General features: G+C 38.4%; 1 protein-coding gene across 4 annotated transcripts in view; it reads left to right on the top strand.

Moving 5' to 3' along the window:
- SF3B1 (splicing factor 3b subunit 1) overlaps positions 1–19,568 on the top strand; it is a 79,573-nt gene that overhangs the window by 36,721 nt on the left and 23,284 nt on the right. For 2 of the 4 annotated variants that reach the window (XR_008998222.1, XM_057503770.1), the window contains exon 2: positions 10,427–10,604. Coding sequence is in view for 2 of the 4 variants with exons in the window: in XM_057503770.1 (XP_057359753.1) it covers positions 10,577–10,604 (28 nt within the window). In the remaining 2 variants the exon portion in view is untranslated. Of the gene's footprint in view, positions 1–10,426; positions 10,605–19,568 lie in introns of those variants that run through there. The other 2 variants (XR_005023736.2, XM_036880512.2) reach the window with 2 other exon arrangements.

Below are 19,568 nucleotides of genomic sequence, written 5' to 3'. Positions count from 1 at the left end.
AGGGAGGGATAAGGGCGGGGAAAAAGAAAGGGGGCATTACGATTTGCATGTATAGTGCGTGGGGGACACGGGGAGGGCTGTGCAACACAGAGAAGACAAGTAGTGATTTTACAGCATCTTACTACACAGATGGACAGTGACTGTGAAGGGGTATGTGAGGGGGACTTGGTGAAGGGGGGAACCTAGTAGACATAATATTCTTTCTGTAATTGTAGATTAATGGTACCAAAATAAAATAAATAAATGAATTAATTAATGTAAAAAAAAATGGGCAGAGGAGCTGAACAGACAATTCTCCAAAGAAGAAGTTCAGATGGCCAACAGACACATGAAAAGGTGCTCCACATCGCTAGTCATCAGAGAAATGCAAATTAAAACCACAATGAGGTATCACCTCACACCAGGATCGCTACCATCCACAAGACAAACAACAACACATGTTATCGAGGTTGTGGAAAAAGGGGAACCCTCCTACACTGCTGGTGGGGATGTAAATTAATTCACCCATTGTGGAAAGCAGTATGGAGGTTCCTCAGAATGCTCAAAATAGAAATACCATTTGACCCAGGAATTCCACTTCTAGGAATTTACCCTAAGAATGCAGCAGGCCAGTTTGGAAAGGACAGATGCACCCCTATGTTTATCCCAGCACTATTTACAATAGCCAAGAAATGGAAGCAACCTAAATGTCCATCAGTAGATGAATGGATAAAAATGATGTGGTACATATACAGAATGGAATATTATTCAGCCATAAGAAGAAAACAAATCCTACCGTTTGCAACAACATGGATGGAGCTATAGGGTATTATGCTCAGTAAGATAAGCCAGATGGACAAAGACAAGTATCAAATGATTTCACTCATATGTGGAGTATAAGAATAAAGAAAAACTGAAGGATCAAAACAGCAGCAGAATCACAGAACCCAAGAATGGACTAACAGTTAGGAAAGGGAAAGGGACTAGGGAGGATGGGTGGGAAGGGAGAGATAAGGCGGAGGGGTCGGGGGAAGAAAGGGGGTATTATGATTAGCATGCATAATTAGCTTGTAGGGGGGCATGGGGAGGCTGTGCAACACAGTGAAAACTAGTGATTCATAGCATCTTACTACATTGATGGACAGTGACTGTAATGAGGTGTGTTTAGGTGACTTGGTGATGGGGGAGCCTAGTAAACATAATGTTCTTTATGTAATTGTAGATTAATTATAACAAAAATTTTTTTTAAAGTGTGCCTTCCAGATATAGCCCATGGGCCAGAGTTTGCTGTCCCTTGCTGTAGAATATTGTAGCCTGAGTGCCCACTTAGCCCTGCTTTATTAACACCTGAGGAGTTCTGGGACCATTTATGTTGACAACCTAATAGCAAGATACTCTTGCTTGTTATACTTGCCACCAAGTTAAAAGCCCATCTAATAATTATCCTCTCCTTATGCTATTATACAGCTCAGTGCTTCCTCTCACCTGATTTTCCCTCTTAAACCTTTCCTTTGTGCCTTCTGGAATATCTAACATGTGATTCATAAACTTCCCTAGTCAGTACAGCTCTTATTATAACCATTTTTTAATTTAATTTCTATTACATTACAGTTTAGGTATTGATGTTTTTTTAAATTATCTGTGTGATCAGGTCATATTCTATGAGTTTTATTTCAGGAGAGTAAAGGGTTGAGAACAATTGCCCTAGGTGAATCCTGGCTCCCCTGTGAAGCTATCCTGCGCTCTCTCTCTCATGGAGGCTACTCATTCTTTCTCATATGTAGGCACATTTTATCTAAAAGTGGGTGTTGTTCATGACAGGCCAAATACAATACTGTTGAACACTCAGGTACATTTATTTCTTCTGACCGTGAGACACTGGAGATCTGTCTGTCTTCTCCCAGGATGCAAATATAGATGAGAAAAGGCTTTGATATGCAGTGTTTCTTAATGCATGGTAATAGTCCACCTGTAATGAATTGTCAGCTCTTGGGCTCCACTTCAAACGTAAGGAAGTTTGCGTTCACAACCTACACTTTTAAGCAGTTCCTTGGCGGATCTGAGTACTCTTAAAGTTTGAGAATCACTGCATTAGTTGGAAAGAAAGAAGGATTCAGAACTGAGAGTTCATGCATTGCTCCCTCCAACCTCCTGCCCCTGCCAACTTCCCAAGAATCACAGAACCCAAGAATGGACTAACAGTTACCAAAGGGAAAGGGACTAGGGAGGGATAAGGGGGGGGGAAGAAAGGGGGTATTAACCCCCTCTAAAAGGCAATGCCTCCTTTACTCTTCTGAAATAAATCTCATAGAATATGACCTGATCACACAGATAATTTTTAAAAACATCAATACCCAAACTGTAATAAAGTAGAGACTCCTGGAGAGGCATAGCCATTGATAAGTTACCATGGAGAAAGAAAAGAGGCTTTAAAATTTTTTTTGATGAGTCACATTCCAAGAAAGAAAGTATTCTTTGAGAATTTTGTGAAAGGGCATTTGGTAACCCGTGTACTACTCTGAACTTACACATGTGCTTCAGGGTCAAGAGAGCAGAGCCATGGTGTCCCTTATTCATCACTAGTGCTTTCAGACCATTTTTTTACTCACCTTTTTTTAAAAGCCCAAACTTCCTTGAGGCTTATAATCTTCTTTTTTTTCAATATTTAAATTAAGGTATCGCTGATACACAATCTTATGAAGGTTTCACATGAGCAACATTGTGGTTACTACATTCACCCATATTATTGAGTCCCCCACACACCCAATTGCAGTCACTGTCCATCAGCATAGTAAGATGCTATTGAGTCACTACTTGTCTTATCTGTGCTATACTGCCTTCCCTGTGACCCCCCTACATTATGTGTACTAATCATAATGCCTTTAAGCCCCTTCTCCCTCCCTCTCCAACCACACTCCCCTTTGCTAACAGCTAGTCCCTTCTTGGAGTCTGTGGGTCTGCTGCTATTTTGTTCCTTCAGTTTTGCATTGTTGTTTTACTCCACAAATGAGTGAAATCATATGGTATTTGTCTTTCTCTGCCTGGCTCATTTCACTGAGCATAATATCCTCTAGTTTCATCCGTGTTGTTACAAATGGTAGGATTTGTTTTGCTCTTATGGCTGAATAATATTCCATTATTAGATGTGTATATGTACCACATCTTCTTTATCCATTCATCTACTGATGGACACTTAGGTTGCTTCTGTATCTTGGTTATTGTAAACAGTGCTGGGATAAACATAGGGGTTCATCTGTCTTTGGATCTAGGATCTTGTTTTCTTTGGGTAAATTCCTAGGAGTAGAATTCCTGGGTCAAATGGTATTTCTATTTTTAGTGTTTTGAGGAACCTCCATATTGCTTTCCACAAAAGTTGAACTAATTTACATTCCCAGCAACAGTGTAGGAGGGTTCTCCTTGCTCCGCATCCTTGCCAGCATTTGTTGTTCCTTGTCTTTTTGATGTTGACCGTCCTAACTGGTGTGGAGACTTATATTCTTAGGCGATAGAAGGGATAGTGTAATCCTCTGGCTCCATCATTGTTATCTCATGGAAGACAATTTGTACACTTGTAGTACATGCTGTGGTGGGCTGCCTGGATTCCTTCCTTTCTCTTCTTGTAACCAGAGCTGTTGGGAGTTCTGACGGTGACAGCTCTCTGTTGCATTCCTTTCTGGGTATTGTTTGTAGTAAAAAGAGAAACACCTCTCCCAAGGTGGTATCCTCTTCCTGAGCAAGCTCACATCCAGTCTTTATGTGGGAGTATAAAGGCCCAGCTCCCTTGTCCTAGTGCAGTATGATTCTGAAGGGCCATCCCATCTTCAGAGTTCCTAGAGAATCAGTTGAGACCTTTGTTGCAACTTAGTGGCCATTCAACTTCTGCCCAATTCTGCTTCCTTCAGTCACCCAAAGGTGTTGATCCTGAGAAGATTCCATGACAAACCTCTTCCATGCAAATCTCAAGTCAGCTTCTTAGGGAATTCAGCCTGTGAGCCAAGAAAGCAGACTCTAAAATGGGATTTTTAGATCTGGATCAGTGTAGTCCTGCTGGCATTGAGGACACTCTTAACTGGTGGTAGGCGAAACACTAATAACTTCTATTGAGATACTGATAGAAAGACACTGAACGGTTGAGAGTGATTCTTCACTAATTAAAGATTAAGTGTAAAAGCTAGAGGGCATTATTATTATTTCTTAGGATTGCAATCCTTCCCAGTCAGGGCCCTCACTTTGTGTAAGAGATTTGCTAAGGCTGCATATTTTGTCCACTTTTGGAGCTCTGCTACTCTTAGTATTAAGCCTAGTTTCCAGAGCTGAACTAGTTTTCAGACCTAGAACTGTTCAATTTCAGACCATTTCATTGAATGAGAAGCTAGGTCCTCAGGAAGGTGGACTCTGTAACAATATGGTAAGGTATGTGTTAATGAATCCCTTAGTACTTCTCCCAAAGCACCTATCATTGGCTCTAGTAACTATCCACTGGAAAAGTGGAATGACCATATATTTTAAAGGCTATGGATACATTGTTCAAGGTGATGTTGATAACCACATTGACATAGTGGCTCCTGTTAGAGTGGGGATGTATAGGGTCATAAATGGAGTCCTGGTCCAGGTCTGGCTCATGGTGCCTAGTGTGATTCTCCAAGTTCCCAAATGTATAATTGGAATGAACATACTCAGAAGTAGGCCAAACTCCCATATTGGTTCCTTGGCCTATGTATAAGAATATAATGTAAGGTTACTGAATAGCCTCCCCCCTCCACTGCTGAGATAGTGAATGAAAAGCATTATCATATCCTGGGAAATTTGGCAGAGATTAGTGCCTGGGAGACTTAAAGAATTAAAGGATGGTGGTCCCCATCATATCTACACTGAAGTTTGGTTCTTAGAATGATTATGCAGATCTTGGAGGCTGACAGTGAACTGTGACAAATTCAACCAAGTACTAGCTCCAGTTGCAGTTGTTTTGCCAGATGTGGTGTCTGGAGCAGATTAACATGACCTCAGGTACATGGTGAGCAGGTGTTGACCTGATGAAAGAGTTGCTTTCAATCTAATGATGAGGATTTAAAACTATGTTCTCTGGGGCTGGAGAACAGTATACATTTTAAGTTTTACCTGTGGGTTAACTCTCCCATAATAAAGTTTACCACAGTAATTCATCATATAGTCTTAAGTTATCTGGGCATTTGAACATAGCAAAACATTATATTAGTCCACCATATTGATGGCATTATGTTAATCAAATTGATCAGACTAGGTGACCAAGAAATGATAAGTATATTGCCATTGTAATGTGATGGAAAGACACATGTGCTCCAGAGGGTGGGAGATCAACCTAATGAAAATTAAAGGTCTGCTCTATTAGTGGTATTTTTAGGGTAGGATTTCTCAATGGTGGCACTATGTACATTCTGGGCCAGAAAATTCTCTGTTGTGGGGAGCTTTCCTGTACAACACACGATATTAAGCAGTATCCCTGGCCTCTAGATGCCAGTAATCTCTTTAAGTTGCTTGAGGTGTTGTAGTCCAGTTCAGGAGAAAGATACAGAAACAATTACAATACGAAGTGGTTAGAGAAGTCAGAGATGATTGTGGTATTTAGGAGTATGACAGAAATACGAAAGCATGCTATTATATCTTACTCGTAGGGTGATATTTCCTGGGTGGGGTGACACTGGGTCAGTCATACAGGATGAGGAGGAGTTAAGTCAGATGAGAGTAGGGGAGATGGGGGATGCAAATAGGGAGGAGGGCCCTTTAGGAAAAGCAGAGTTGTAGCAACCAAAAAATGTCTCTAGACTTTGCCAAGTATTTCTGGGAGATAAAGTCACTCCCAGTTGAGAACCAGTTTTAGGGACATAGTAGCCTAGAACATGCCTGGATATCCTCTCTGAAGGACAAACTATTATATCTTGTACCTCCCACCTCTAAGAAGGAAGCACTATGCCTAATAGGTCTCTCAGTTCTCATTAGCATCAAAAACTGCTGGTTTTGCACTGTAGCTATTGTTATTATTATTGCCAACTTACGTAGGATGATTCTGGTACCTGCCTACAACAGAGCCCCTGTCATAGACACAAGGACCCTAGTCTGCCTAACAACTCTTACCCTCCTTCACAAATCTAACTACTTTTCTGGTCCTCACATCCCACCTTCCTCTATCTCCTATCAGTTTCTTAGTTCAGCTATTGACAACAGCCAGCCCAAGCTGAATCATCAGTGACAGTGTTTCCTGCTCTTGTGTTGTACATCTATCACTGAGCATCCAGCAAACGTGTCAGGTCTCTCTGTATTAGCTAACAGAGGAAGTACAGAGCAGAAATGTTTGGAAGATTCCTTCATTCAATATTCATTCATTTTTTTCAGCACTGTAGAACTGCCAGGTGCCCCATGTACCTGGCCGTCTCATGCCATTGTTCCCCCCTTCCTCCACCATAGACACACCAACGTGTTGCTATTCTTTGAACACCCAACCTCATTCCCACCTGGTATTTATGTAATACTCTTCCCCCAAATTCTTATTTCTTTACTTCATATAGGTATCTGCTCAAATGTCATCCTGTCAGAGATCTCACGTTTCTTGGCCATCCTGACCATACTCTGCTTTTTTTTCCCACAGCATTTGACAGTACCTGAAATTACACACACTCAGATTTTTAATCTGCCTTAAAATAATGTCTGGTATATGACAGGTCCTCATTAAATATTTTTTGAATGAATGAATGGTGAAATTTACCTTTGGCATTTATAGCAATCAGGGTTCAACTGGAGAAACAGACCAGAGGAGATAAATATTAACAGATTTATTGCAAAGAAATGGGCTTAACGATTTGTGGGCACTGGCTAAGCAAGCCCCAAATCTGTAGAGTAGGCTATCAGTAACGACAGGCTGGAACTTTTGGGAACAGGCTGAAGTTGCTGTCCACTGGTGAACTTCTTCATCAGGGAGACTTCAAGTCTGCTATTATGGCCTTGAACAGATTGAATCAAACTTTACTCAGATTATCTAGGACAATCTCCTTTACTTAAACCAAGTATTATGGACTTAAAGCACATCTACAAAAGACTTCATAGCAGCACATGTATTCGTATTTGTTTGACTGTATACTCTGTATATATATTTGGGGCTCTGTAGCTTAGCCATGTTGACACTTTAGGAGACCACCACAGCATTCTAGGCATCTAATGCTTCTGTGCTACAGCCCCCTTAGCTGTCTGGGACACCTACTCAGACTTGACTTACGTGTCCTCTGAATCTAGCTACCTCACCATTATGAATTAGACAGCTTTCAGCTGACTTTTGACTAGAAAAATAGGCTAGTTAATGAATTCACAGTAAGATGTTAATATACTGCTCTTCTGGTTAGGCCTGATATAGCTGAAAGGAAGAGAAATACAACTAAGCTAGTTCAAGAAAAGCAGTATTATTTAAAGAATGGGCCTTTAGAAGCTGGGAGCTGGAGGTAGTTCTGGATTCAAGGTAGCTGTGGAGACTCGAGCAGCAGAAGTTCATGATTCTTCACTCTTGTCTTATGTCATTGAAGTGACATATTACTCTGATTCTGTTTCAATAGCAACTGTCAAGTTCCTTACATACCCAATTCAGATTCCAAGAGAATCTTGGCTTAGCCAGTAACTTCTTTTGTCTATGGGCAGGGTGTACTGTATTCCAGGCCAGCTTCTAGGTAGCTGGCCAGGTGCCTAGCTCTTCCAGGAGTACAACCCAGTGCTGTTTCTCTGAACAGAGAGTTTGGTTAGGTAAGCGGAAGCTATAAGGGAAACTCAGGCATGACAGGTACATTGACATATTCAGAACATCATCTCAAGGTTATCTTTTATTTAACTGAGTAATGTATTATGGTTATCTTTTATTTAACTGAGTAATGTATTAAATTTTCAAAAATAAGACTCTAGTTTTAGAATTTTAGGCATAATGAAAAGGCAGATGGAAATAGGTTTGTGGCCTGGGATAGGTAGAGTCTGATATCCCTTTGATATAGGAGAGTTGGTGAAACTCAGCACTGCAGATCAAGATTATGGCCATTTACCTCAGAAAAGATGGGCTTGATAAACTGTCACTGGTTTTCCTAAGCATGGAACTTAAGACCTTTATAATTTCATCCCCAGATGTAATTTGTGCAAGTTAGAGCTAACATTCATTTTGGAAAATCATCTTGTTATCTGTCTAGAAAAATTAGGTATGCTTGCTACTTTGCAATATTTGTTGTTTTTGTATTTGAGACTAGGAAAAGCAAGCCTCCAACTGCCCCTAAGAAAACAAATGGATTTTCCTTTTAACTGGCTGTTATCACTGTCAATTGTCTAGGTTTTAAAGCACAGATCACCCCTCTGACTTTTGAAACAAAAAAAAAAAACTCACCAGAAAAGGGGAGGAAACCCATTTTAAGTATCTTATTATTATTTATTAATATTGAAAATGGAAAGTAAAAGGTATTTATTGAAAAACCCTTGTTTCTGTCTGAATGTCCAGAGCCACTGTTTTATTAAAGACAAATTAGTCTTTAGAAGAAGTCTAAGAGAAGGAAATCTCCCTTGGTCTTTGGTAAAGTCTATCATATCTCACTATCCCACATATGCCCTTGCCTTAACCTAAGGAAATATGCTCATAATACCAAGTGGCCAGCAGGTGCAACTTCTATCTTGGAAAGACAAGGGATATGTGATACCTACTTTGCAGAAGTTTTTTATTCCCTTAATGCGTTTCTTTTTTTTCATTTATAAAAATAATACATGCTGTAGTAGATACTGCTGGAAAATACTCAAAATTTATATTTATTTATTTATAAATATATATATTTATAAATACTCATTTATAAAAATAATACATGCTGGAAAATACTCAAAATTATAAAGAAAAAACAACTTATAATTCTAGCATTCATAAACATACACTAGGAAAAGGTATCTTTTTCTTAACAGATATTTGTACATGACTGTGATGGCCTTGTGTATGTGTGTGTGTGTGTGTATGTGTATTTTTTAAACATGAGCCAAGAAGTGAAATATTTCATTCTTTTTGTCAACATGAATCTCTCTAGTTTGCTGATTATTGATGGATAATAACACCCTTCTGAGTTCTTATTTCTCATTCTTTTTCCTTTTTTTAACATGCTATTTTGTGTATATAAAAGATAATATATAATCTATGTGTAGTTTATAAACCATATAAGGAATACCTGTAGGTGAAGGGGACAAAAAGACATAAAATTCCAATTATGAATTAGTCAAGGGGATGACAGAACAGCATAGGGAATATACTAAATAATATTGTTAATATCTTGGTATATTGACGGATGGTAATTACTTATCATGGTGAACATTTAATGTAGATTATTATGGACCCTCTACCAATCCAAGAACTAGAATTTATCAATAATTTGCATAATAATTTACATGTTTTCTTATACCCCATCTATTATTTAACCTAAATTAAAACAAATCAAACATTTGAGACTTTTAACCCATCAAATTGATTTTTTCATTGATGCTAATAAAAATCTCACTTTTTTAAAAATAAAATTTCTTCTAAGTACTTTGTTTTGTGAATCTGTCACACAGCGAGGTAAACTGTTTTCTCTGTGGTGGCTCCATGATTCATGTTTTTTTAGGCTGCTCCCTGTGCCAACAATTTCCCTCCTAAGTTCTCTTTTTTTCAGTTTCAAAGCCCAAGGGTAGTGTGACAAGTTTATGCTAGTATAATTGTATAGGAAAAAAAAGGACCAAGGTATTCTATCTTTTTAATAAAAATTCCTGATTTAGGAATGATGTTCAGGATTAAGAAAGGCATTTCATCAATGTTAATACTGGCTCATCAGTGGTGTTCTAAAAATGCATAAAGTTAAAAGGCTTTGGAAGGGTGGCAAAGTTCCTGCTGTGTAATTAATAACTGTGCGACCTTGCACAATATGTATTACAGCCCCGCCTCCAGTTTTCTTCTCATTTCTTAAACGGGATTGGCAACAACTTGCCCACTTTACTGGGTGGTTTGTGAGGTTCAGTAGTGTTGGGAATATACGTTGTAAACTAAACTCCTACCCAATTGGTAAATAATTGTTAAAAAAGGAAGAAAAAGACCATGACTTACAGCACTAAGATTGAGGCCTGTTATGACTGTTTCCATAACTGAGCATTGCAAGCTGAGAACTGATGCTAAGGAAACCTTTTGTCTGGCACCAAGACGCCTTCCTGTGAATTAAGAGGAAAAGGGATTCAAGGTATGGGGTTTCTTTCTAGCCCTAAAAGTGTAGTGTTTCTCACCGAGACTAACATCGGCTCTCATGGAATATGCTTACGGCCAAGGGCAAAGTTACTTTAGCGCACCTTGGCTCATCTAATTCTTTTCGGGATCACCGCGAAAACCGCTTCCGGGGCCAGAGCCGGCCCTTCCCCCCACACCCACAATGCATCTCTCTGTTCCATCTAGGTGGCTGCTCTGTCACGTGCCACCCAGTCGGCGCGCACTCCCGCTTGGCGCATGCGCAGAGAGCAGCCCTAGCTATTTTTCTCCGTGGCAGCGGCGACGAGCGGAAGTTCTTGGGAGCGCCAGTTCCGTCAGTGTGTTCGAGTGGACAAAATGGCGAAGATCGCCAAGACGCACGAAGGTAAGCTGTCTTCTCCCAGTTGCGTGTCTTCTCCGCGGCCCCGCCTGCTAAGACTCCATTTTCCTAGCTTTCCTTCTCGTATGGTTTCTTTTGTGGGGGCACGAACCCGCGCTTCTGAGCCTCTGTCGTCTCTTCGGCGCGAGCGGCGCAGGCCACTTCCCCACGTAATGGCGTCCTACTCCAACACCCCCGACAGGCGCTTTGTTCGTGTTTGGGTGCTGCAGCTTCCGAGTTGCTTCTCTTCTCAGACCAGAGGCCTCGTTTAAACTGCTCCCTAAGGAGGATTCCAGGACAAGGGAGCTGAGAAGCTGGAGTGGGAAAAAGTCTCACTTGCTTCTCGGAACTGCCGTCGGCATAGTTCGTGCATAGAAGAGTAAGACAAGCCCTGAAATACGGTGGCCGTTTTTCGGGCAGCGCTTTATCGAACATAGTCAAACCGAGGCCCATTTCTTCTAACCTTGGCTAATTTGTGTGTCGGGCGTCTACGGTACATTTCTTTCTTTGTGTGCGCGAAATGATTGGGGAATAAAATCCATTGTTTTCCTCTCTCGATCTTTAGCATAATATTTGTCTTTTTTTGGGGACCAAATATTGGTGGAAGAAGGAAAGGCGCATTACTTATGATGGTCAAAGCTTTCGAGGCAGTTGGTCATTTTATTGAATACGGATTACACAAAATTAAGAGAATGTTGGAAATAATACTGGAGTCCATTAGGGAATATCCAGAAATGATAGGGTCAATTTTAAGGAAAGATAAGGCGTGGGAAGTTGGACTACCCATTGCTTGATTTCTGATTTGGGATCTGAAATTTTCATCCAACGCGAGGCTACAGGAAGTTTACTTAACACGTCTTTCTCGGTGCCTGGCTTGGTGTTAGCTTGTGAGAGGTAACACAGAATAAGGCCATCAAAAATTTTTACAGTCTAATGGGGAAAATGTATATACATCTTCTTTTATGAGACAAACGAACGCTTAAGTAAAACTACAAGCAATATGTTCTGGGAACCTGGGTAGCCGAGTAATTTATGCTTAAGGCATTTTCATAGAGGAGGTGACGTGTCCCTGATACCAAAGATCAATCCGTTTAAATTTAGGGGAGGAAATTTGAGCCTGAGAGAACATCTTGTAACAAGGCAGTGCGTCTTGAGAGGTGTGTTTGTGTAGTCGGCTGTGGCAGGAAACTGGGGGTGCAAGGAGGGAAAAAAGATTAATTGGGAAACGTTCTTTGGGCCCAGAATGTGAATGGCCCAGAATTGAATAATTGTGTCACCCACAGGAAATGAAATCCGTCTTTCTGCGATTACTGAAACATACTAACGAATTGTCAATGACCAATATTACTCTTATTCTTGTGTTTACCCCATAGTGTTTTTAGGCACTTGTCCTTTTGTCTTTAGACTATCTCAGCATACCTTTTGCAAAACATTTAGAATATGTAAAGATGTTGCTATTGTTCATTCAGGGGTAGACTATTCATTTGGTTCGTTTTGTGGCTTTAATTACTTATTTATTGGTATGTTCATTCTAAGATACTTTGGACAGGAAAATCAGAGTTCAAGTCAGTTTTTCTGCGTTTTGGAAGCCCAGTTAAAAGTTTAGTTTATAAACGATTGCAATTTATTGGCCAAATTGCTATTTTATTTGGGATTAAGCTGTCTGTCAATATGGATTAATTGATGCTGTAAAGTATTGGTCATTCGTTTTAACATCAGAGCACTGTCTTTGTACAAGACTGTTCATTACTGGAGTATAAGACAGAGTGAAAAGTGTTTTTGTGGAAATACCCATGTTTGTACAGAGTTTCTTGCTTCCTTCCTCATTTAATTTTCCTGGAGAACTCTAGGCCTTCATGGTCCTTTTCTGTTTTCCTTGTTGAGCTGTCTCTGATAACCTGGAGCAGAATTAGTTTTGTGGGGATTTGTTCTTGTTTTTTTGTGTTACTGTAACACTCAATAAATCTTTATTATACGTAGACTATTCTGTTATGTAAGGTTTTCTCTTCCACCTGGAGATTTTGTGTACAGGAACTGTACCTTGGTATTCCCAATAACTGTTGTGTAATGGGTGCTGAATAGTTTATCAACATTTATTGAGATTGATTTATACTGAAAGTATAGAAATAATTTCAAAAAATTATTTTCAAAATAATTACAAAAAAGAATAATTTCAAAGATCATTTAAACTGATCTTTGAACGATTGAGTAGGTTTGAATACATCTGTTTGGCTGTCATAGGTAGAAAGTAAGACTTACTCAATTTTTGGGAACCTGAGCTGACTGGAAGAAAGGTTAGTGTCAAATTAGAAAAGGCTTTTAACGATGAGCTAGGTTTGACTGACTACAGATTAAGGTCCCCTACTTCTTCTTTCAGGTAACAAGCTACTTCTGTAATTTAGGAAAGTCATTGGTTGCATTATGAAAGAATGACTAGTGCAAAGGATGCACTTTGAAAGGAGTAAGAGCAACCATTCTTAGGCCATTTGAAGTAGTTGAGAGGAGATAGCAGCTTTTAAAGGTGTAATACTTAGTTTTTGTTTTAGAGTTGTCCATCATCATATTGCTTTTTTAAGATTGTATGTTTTTATCCATGTTAGTATTGTTGATAAAGATACTTCCTTGTTGTACTTCATCACTTATTTTTAAATGGCTGCATCAGTAGGTTGTACTTGAGTCTTACAAATAATATTGTATTCAGACTGAAGTCGGTTATTGTTGCACCTTCCTATATAGTTCTTTTCACAGGGTATTATTTCCCGTCATTGAGCAAAACTGATAACCTTTTCTTTTCTTGCTGTCATGTTCTTTTCAGATATTTCTTTAAGGATGAGCCCTTAACATCCTCTTGAACCAACACGATTTTTACCCTGGTCAATTGTGGCTTATGCTTTCCAGTATCAAAATATTAAAAAGCTGGACTTAATCAAATATCTTCTTGATCTTTCTTCATGTTAAATTGTGTCAAGTGTATGTAATTATTAATGTGCATAATCTCGCCATCCAGCTGTTCTTCAGATATTGCAAACTTTGACAAGCAGGGGAATGTACTCTTTCTGTTTTAGCAAGGGAAATGGATCATCCCCAAACCCCGTATATTGGTTTGTTTTGCCACTATCTCCTGAGTGGGTTTTTTTGGGGGCATCACAAAGCTGAAAAAGATTTTTCTCTAATTCTTTGCTTGCAGAATTACTTGAGTAGTCATTTTATCATTCTGCATCTTCTGAGATTAGAATTATTTAGGAATTGATTTTTGGAATCTGTTAGGAATTGATATTAATGAATACTAAGTAGGAATTAATCATTTAGGAATTGATACATGTAGTGTTCAGTAAAATAATTTACCACTATAGTTAATTGTTGTATTGGGGTTATGTTTAGGGAACAGACATATTGGGGTTATGTTTAGGGAACAGAGTTGGAATAAAAATCCATTTTCTGTTTTTACGGATTTCTTTTAGTCGAAGTCTCATATTTGGAAAATCCTTGCTCACCACTTGCTTCTGGCCACTGGGGAATAGGTGCACTTATGGATGGACTAAACTAACAGGTGTCAGTGATTAATACCTGAAGGCTATTCCTGTGCAAAACATAATAAAAAGTGGTGATTTGAGCACTGCAAATTATCCAAATTGAAAATGAGGAATAAAGGTGCATCAAAGAGGAGGAAGTGCTACAAGCTAGGGTTAACAGTATCTGTGGCATAGAAAAAAGAAAAGGCACAGGAAGGGAAACAAGTAGAGGGAAGAATTGGTGGGGAGCAGTTCAGCAGTTTTATCAGATTTATCTGCTAAATCTGATAGTGGTGGTTTATCTCCGAGTTTGATATTTAGGTTTTAGTTTAAAATATAAGTGGTAGGTTAGATGTTGCCCATCTTTTAAAAGACCCCCAGTTCTACGGTGCTATGTTGTGGTGTCAAACTCAATTCCAGATAAAACATTTGACATATTATGTCAGAAAATTTAACTTTAACTTCACATTTTCTGATTATAAAAGTTATAAAGATAGTGACATTTAAGTAAGTGAAAATTGGAAATCATTTTTGAATAAATTAAGATTTCAAATAGGATACCTCACAAATTTATTCATTAATTCATACAGTTAATTGATGTCTGTCTAATAGAGATGATTTGTTCTGACAATAGAAAGCATTCCTAGAATCAGAATTTCAGTTAAATAATGACTTCTCTGCAGATCATTGGAGCAAATTTAGTTTTTTACATTAAAAGATTTTACATTAACATCAGTTAGCAAGATAAGAAAGCCGGGGGGGGGGGAAATAACAAAGATTCAGAAGAGTGGAACTTATAAGGATAAATATTACATAATAGAGTTAATAAGAAATTCTGTTTATGTATAGCAGGGACTGCATTTCAGAGAAGAGAGAGCTTTTTATTTTTTATTGCATATGGTTGGAGGTTTTGCTTTCAAGGGGCTAGAACACAGACCCAAGAATGGGAAAAAAAGAAACTTAAAACCATGCTTAAATTTTTTTTAATTGAAAAACTGCAAACACGGACAAAAATAGAATAATGAAATGAAACCCCATGTTGTACGTATCATCTAGCTTACAAATTATATAGGGCCGCTTTTGTTTAATCTGCACTGCTTTCTTCCACCCTTCTCATCATTTTGAAGCAAATCCCAGATGTATCATTTTATCTATACATTTTTCAACTTTAGCTCCAAAATGTAAGGACTTATGAAAAATACCATTAGTGCACCTAAAGTTAATAAAAGATCCAGTTAGTGTTTAATTTTGCTGACTGGGTTAATAAACATTTTTTTCCAGTTTGTTTGAATCAAGTTCTAAATATCCATACATTGTGATTCATTTTATATCTTTGTTTCTCCGTCTCATTTTCTTTTACCTTGCCATTCGTTTGTTGCAGCACCTTTGTTCTGTAGAGTTTCCTACAGTTTGGAGGGAAAGGGAAAGAAGTCAATAGAAACACCCACAACTTCCTCCTAGACTCTCCCACCACTACTGCTGCAGTCAAGATGTCAGCCCTACATGCAAAGGAAGCTCTAAGAAAATGACTGGCTTTAGGTTGGAACACAGTTGTGAAATCAGACTTCAGGTTTAACTTGGAGTAGCCATGACAAATAAATCTAACAAAGGATTTACCAATTCAAGTGCCTTTCCCACTATAATTTTGATAGCAGTGAATATACTCTAACAGTTTTCTAGGAGATTTAACTGCTATCTGAAATTGTTTTGATGAGCCTGGTGATAAATCTACCTTAATATAGGAATACCAGTTTAAGAAAAAGCCTCATTCTTGATCATTTACTCTCAGGGCCCCTCTTTAGTGAGGCTTTTGCAGACTTTGGGAAATAAATGTCTCAAATTTAAGTAATACTTTGATTTCTTGGCCTAAGACTTTTTAAACCTCATCTAGTTCCATCTAATTCAACTCTGAGATTTGAAGGATTACCTGCAACTTCAATTTTAGAATTCTTAATCTGTCAAGGTAAGAGACCCCTGCTTTCTTTTTAAGTGGTCAGCGTCAGTAACCAAGAGTGCTACCATATATTACCTCTCTCCCCCACTACAGATTTTACTGAAGGGAAGGGAGGTTTGGGTGGGTGAGCATTTCATCCAGAAAAGCAGGTAATTTAGAAATTCACATTAGATACTTCTACCTCCTGATATCCCTTTAACACAATAAGACTAAAATTTATTTATCTCATTTATCCCAGTTTTTCTTCATTTTACTTGTTCCTATAATCTCTCTTCAATGCCTCTCTCAAAATCCTTCTTCCTCTACAGAGTAACTCAACTAAAACTTACATAAACCCACCAAAAGGGCTTTCTGAGTTTCTTTCAAAATTAAATATATACTTAATAGACCCAGCAATCTGATTCCTAGGTATTTACCCAAGTTATTTAAAAACCTTTATTCACATAAAAGGCTGTACACAAACGTTTATAGTAGGTTTATTTGTAATCTCTACAAGCTGCAAATAATCTGAATGCTGCTCAAATAGAGAATGGGATAAACATGGTAGAATGGCGGAATACTGCTTGTTAATAGGAAGGTACAAACGGTCGATAACCTGAAGCCTGGAGTATTTATGGGTTTAGATGGATGAAAGAGTGCCGTCTCTTGGCAGTTGTATGTGTAGTCACTAGGAGGTCCTAGTCTCTTCTTGTCAATTCATTCACTAGCAGACAATATCCATTCTTTATCTTCACATTTGAATGTCTGGAACTATACAGGGAGTATAAATTGGGAAGTGATTAGGCAGGAACAGAGGGTTTGTTAATGTTGATCATAATTAAAGTGTGGAGAGATTAACATGACAAACATTTCCTCTTTTCCCTGCCTACTCAAATCTTTTATTTTGGACCTCTAGTTACTCTTTTTGTATATTCCCTCTCATTTCTTTTTCATAATTTCCAACAAATCTTACTCACTGATGATTTCTTGCCAGAAATTTTCTATTTCTCATTTTTAGTTCATATTTAAGAAAGTACAGGGAATACTTGCATACCAGTAGCTATAATTTCATGTTCTATAGCTTTGAAAATAAGGAGTTAGAAACAACTTGTTTTGTCTTTTCCAGAGATGTAAAATGTTTACAAAATTTCAAGTTGTAGAATTTAACAAACCTTTGCTGGCATGAATTGGGAGAGAGAAAAATTTGGAAAATTACTTCTAATGACTAGTACAGATTGAAAATTACCTTTTCAGGGAACCCTCCTTCCTATACTGCTGGTGGGAATGTAGACTAGTTCAACCATTGTGGAAAGCAATAAGGAGGTTCCTCAAAAACTAAAAATAGAAATACCATTTGACTCAGGAATTCTACTCCTAGGAATTTACCCAAAGAAAACAAGTTCTCAGACTCAAAAAGACATATGCACCCTCAAGTTTTCTGCAGCACTATTTACAGTAGCCAAGATATGGAAGCAACCTAAGTGTCCATCAGTAGATGAACGGATAAAGAAGAGGTGGTACATAGACAATGGAATACTATACAGCCATAAGAAAGAAACAAATCCTACCATTTGCAACAACATGGATGGAGCTAGAAGGTATTATGCTCAGTGAAATAAGTCAGGCAGAGAGAGACAGATACCACATGATTTCCCTCATTTGTGGAGTATAACAACGAAGCAAAACTGAAGGAAAAAACAGCAGCAGACTCAGACTCCAAGAAGGGACTAGTGGTTACCAAAGGGGAGGGGTGGGGGAATGTGGATAGGGAGGGAGGGAGGGAGAAGGGGATCGAGGGGTATTATGATTAGTACACATGGTGTTGCGGGGATCATGGGGAAGACGTGTAACAGAGAAAACAAGTTCTGACTCTGTAGCATCTTACTACACTGATGGACAGTGACTGCAGTGGAATATGGGGGGGAGCTTGATAAAATTGGTGAATGTATAGTAATCACATTGATTTTCATGTGAAACCTTCATAAGAGTATATATCAATGATACCTTAATTTAAAAAAAAATCACCTGTTTATTATGAAATAGTGGAACAGAGAAAAATGTAGGAAAAAATATAATGAATACAGTGTAGCCCACTGCCAAGCTTTATCAGTGCTTAATACTTTGCCATATTCCACAGTTTGTTTATTTTAAAAATGAAATATCACAGTGCTACTGAGTTGGAGATTGCAACTTAATATAATAGATATATTCTAAATATTTGAGTGTATATTTAGAAAAACTGATATTTTGACAGTCTTAAAAAATTGAATTTTCTAGTTTTTATTTCACTTGCTGAGTGAAACTGCAGAGTTTTGTGAGATCTGTTAATTTTGTAAATAACATGATGTTTGTGTGAATGTGCTGCAGTTTACAATGGGTAAACGAGATCCACTAGCTTTTTGGACTTTTCATCCATAGTTTCAGTCAGATTCAGAAACAGTATCTGTTTTGCATATAATCATTGGACTACACAACCTGTAGAATTTTAGTAATGAATTCCCCTCAGAATTAAGTAGAAAGCTGCCTGGCCCCAGAAGACCTTGAGCTAGGTAGTTTTGTGCTGAATTTTGATTTAATAGGAATCTAGTCTTGATATACATAGATATACATAGACTTTATGCAAACACTAACTCAGTATTTTGTGTGACTTTGTAATTAGAAAACTGTTGCTAATCAGTAAGCACATAAAATTAGTAGGTAAAATTCAGTGGATGAAAGTAGTTCCTGAGTAAGTGTATTATCCAAATGAAGGACGAGCTGAAAACTTAGAATGGAGAAAGTCTTCAGAAGGGAAATAAGAAAGGTGTTTGCGATGCATTGGCCCCAGGTGGAAAGGTGTGAGTGGGTGGGGAGGCAATCTGCACAGTGGTAAGTAAGTATGGTATGATGCAGTTTTTGTGAAACAATACCCCTTTCTCATTTTTCAGTTGTATTTGAGCTAGGAAGAAAGTGTCAAATGATGTTCTAATGGTAACTGTGGGCTAGGACTGGAAAGGGGGTGAAAGTCCATGAGTTTCTGGGGGAGTGTTAATGCGAAAACCTGGGCTGTTAAGTTGGAGATGGCAACTTGATGCATCTGAGGTCTTTAAGAGTCTGTCCTTGTAACAGGTGTCCCATGTGATTTCGCTGTGGGTGGTCAGTACAGGACACTGATGGTATAGAGGAGAGATGACAGACTGTTTGGCTTGCCTGATTCACCCATTTGTGTTAACTGCCTAGATCCTGTGGCAAGTGGCATTTGTGGTCCTTTGAAAGAACCAACTGATACGTGCATCTAGGGGTTAAAAATAGCGTCAAAACATTTCAGAAATGATAATGTTCAGAAAGGAAGAAAAGAGTAAATTTCTACTGACTTTTTCGCCAACCTTAGCTAAACACGGGTTTCTCCGTATTCTGGGAGAAAAGTGTATGAGGCTGGGAGGGGGGACACTAGGGGCGGGGAGCAAATAAGGATTTAAAGCTTTAAAAATGCATATATGATATTTCAAACAGAAACAAAGTAGTAAAATGAACCACCAATCTCAA

Source organism: Manis pentadactyla, chromosome 6 (assembly GCF_030020395.1).
Source record: "Manis pentadactyla isolate mManPen7 chromosome 6, mManPen7.hap1, whole genome shotgun sequence".
NCBI classification, from domain to species: Eukaryota; Metazoa; Chordata; class Mammalia; order Pholidota; family Manidae; genus Manis; species Manis pentadactyla.
The sequence above is the reverse complement of the archived record's forward strand: the minus strand, read 5'-3'. Positions and strand labels throughout refer to the sequence as shown.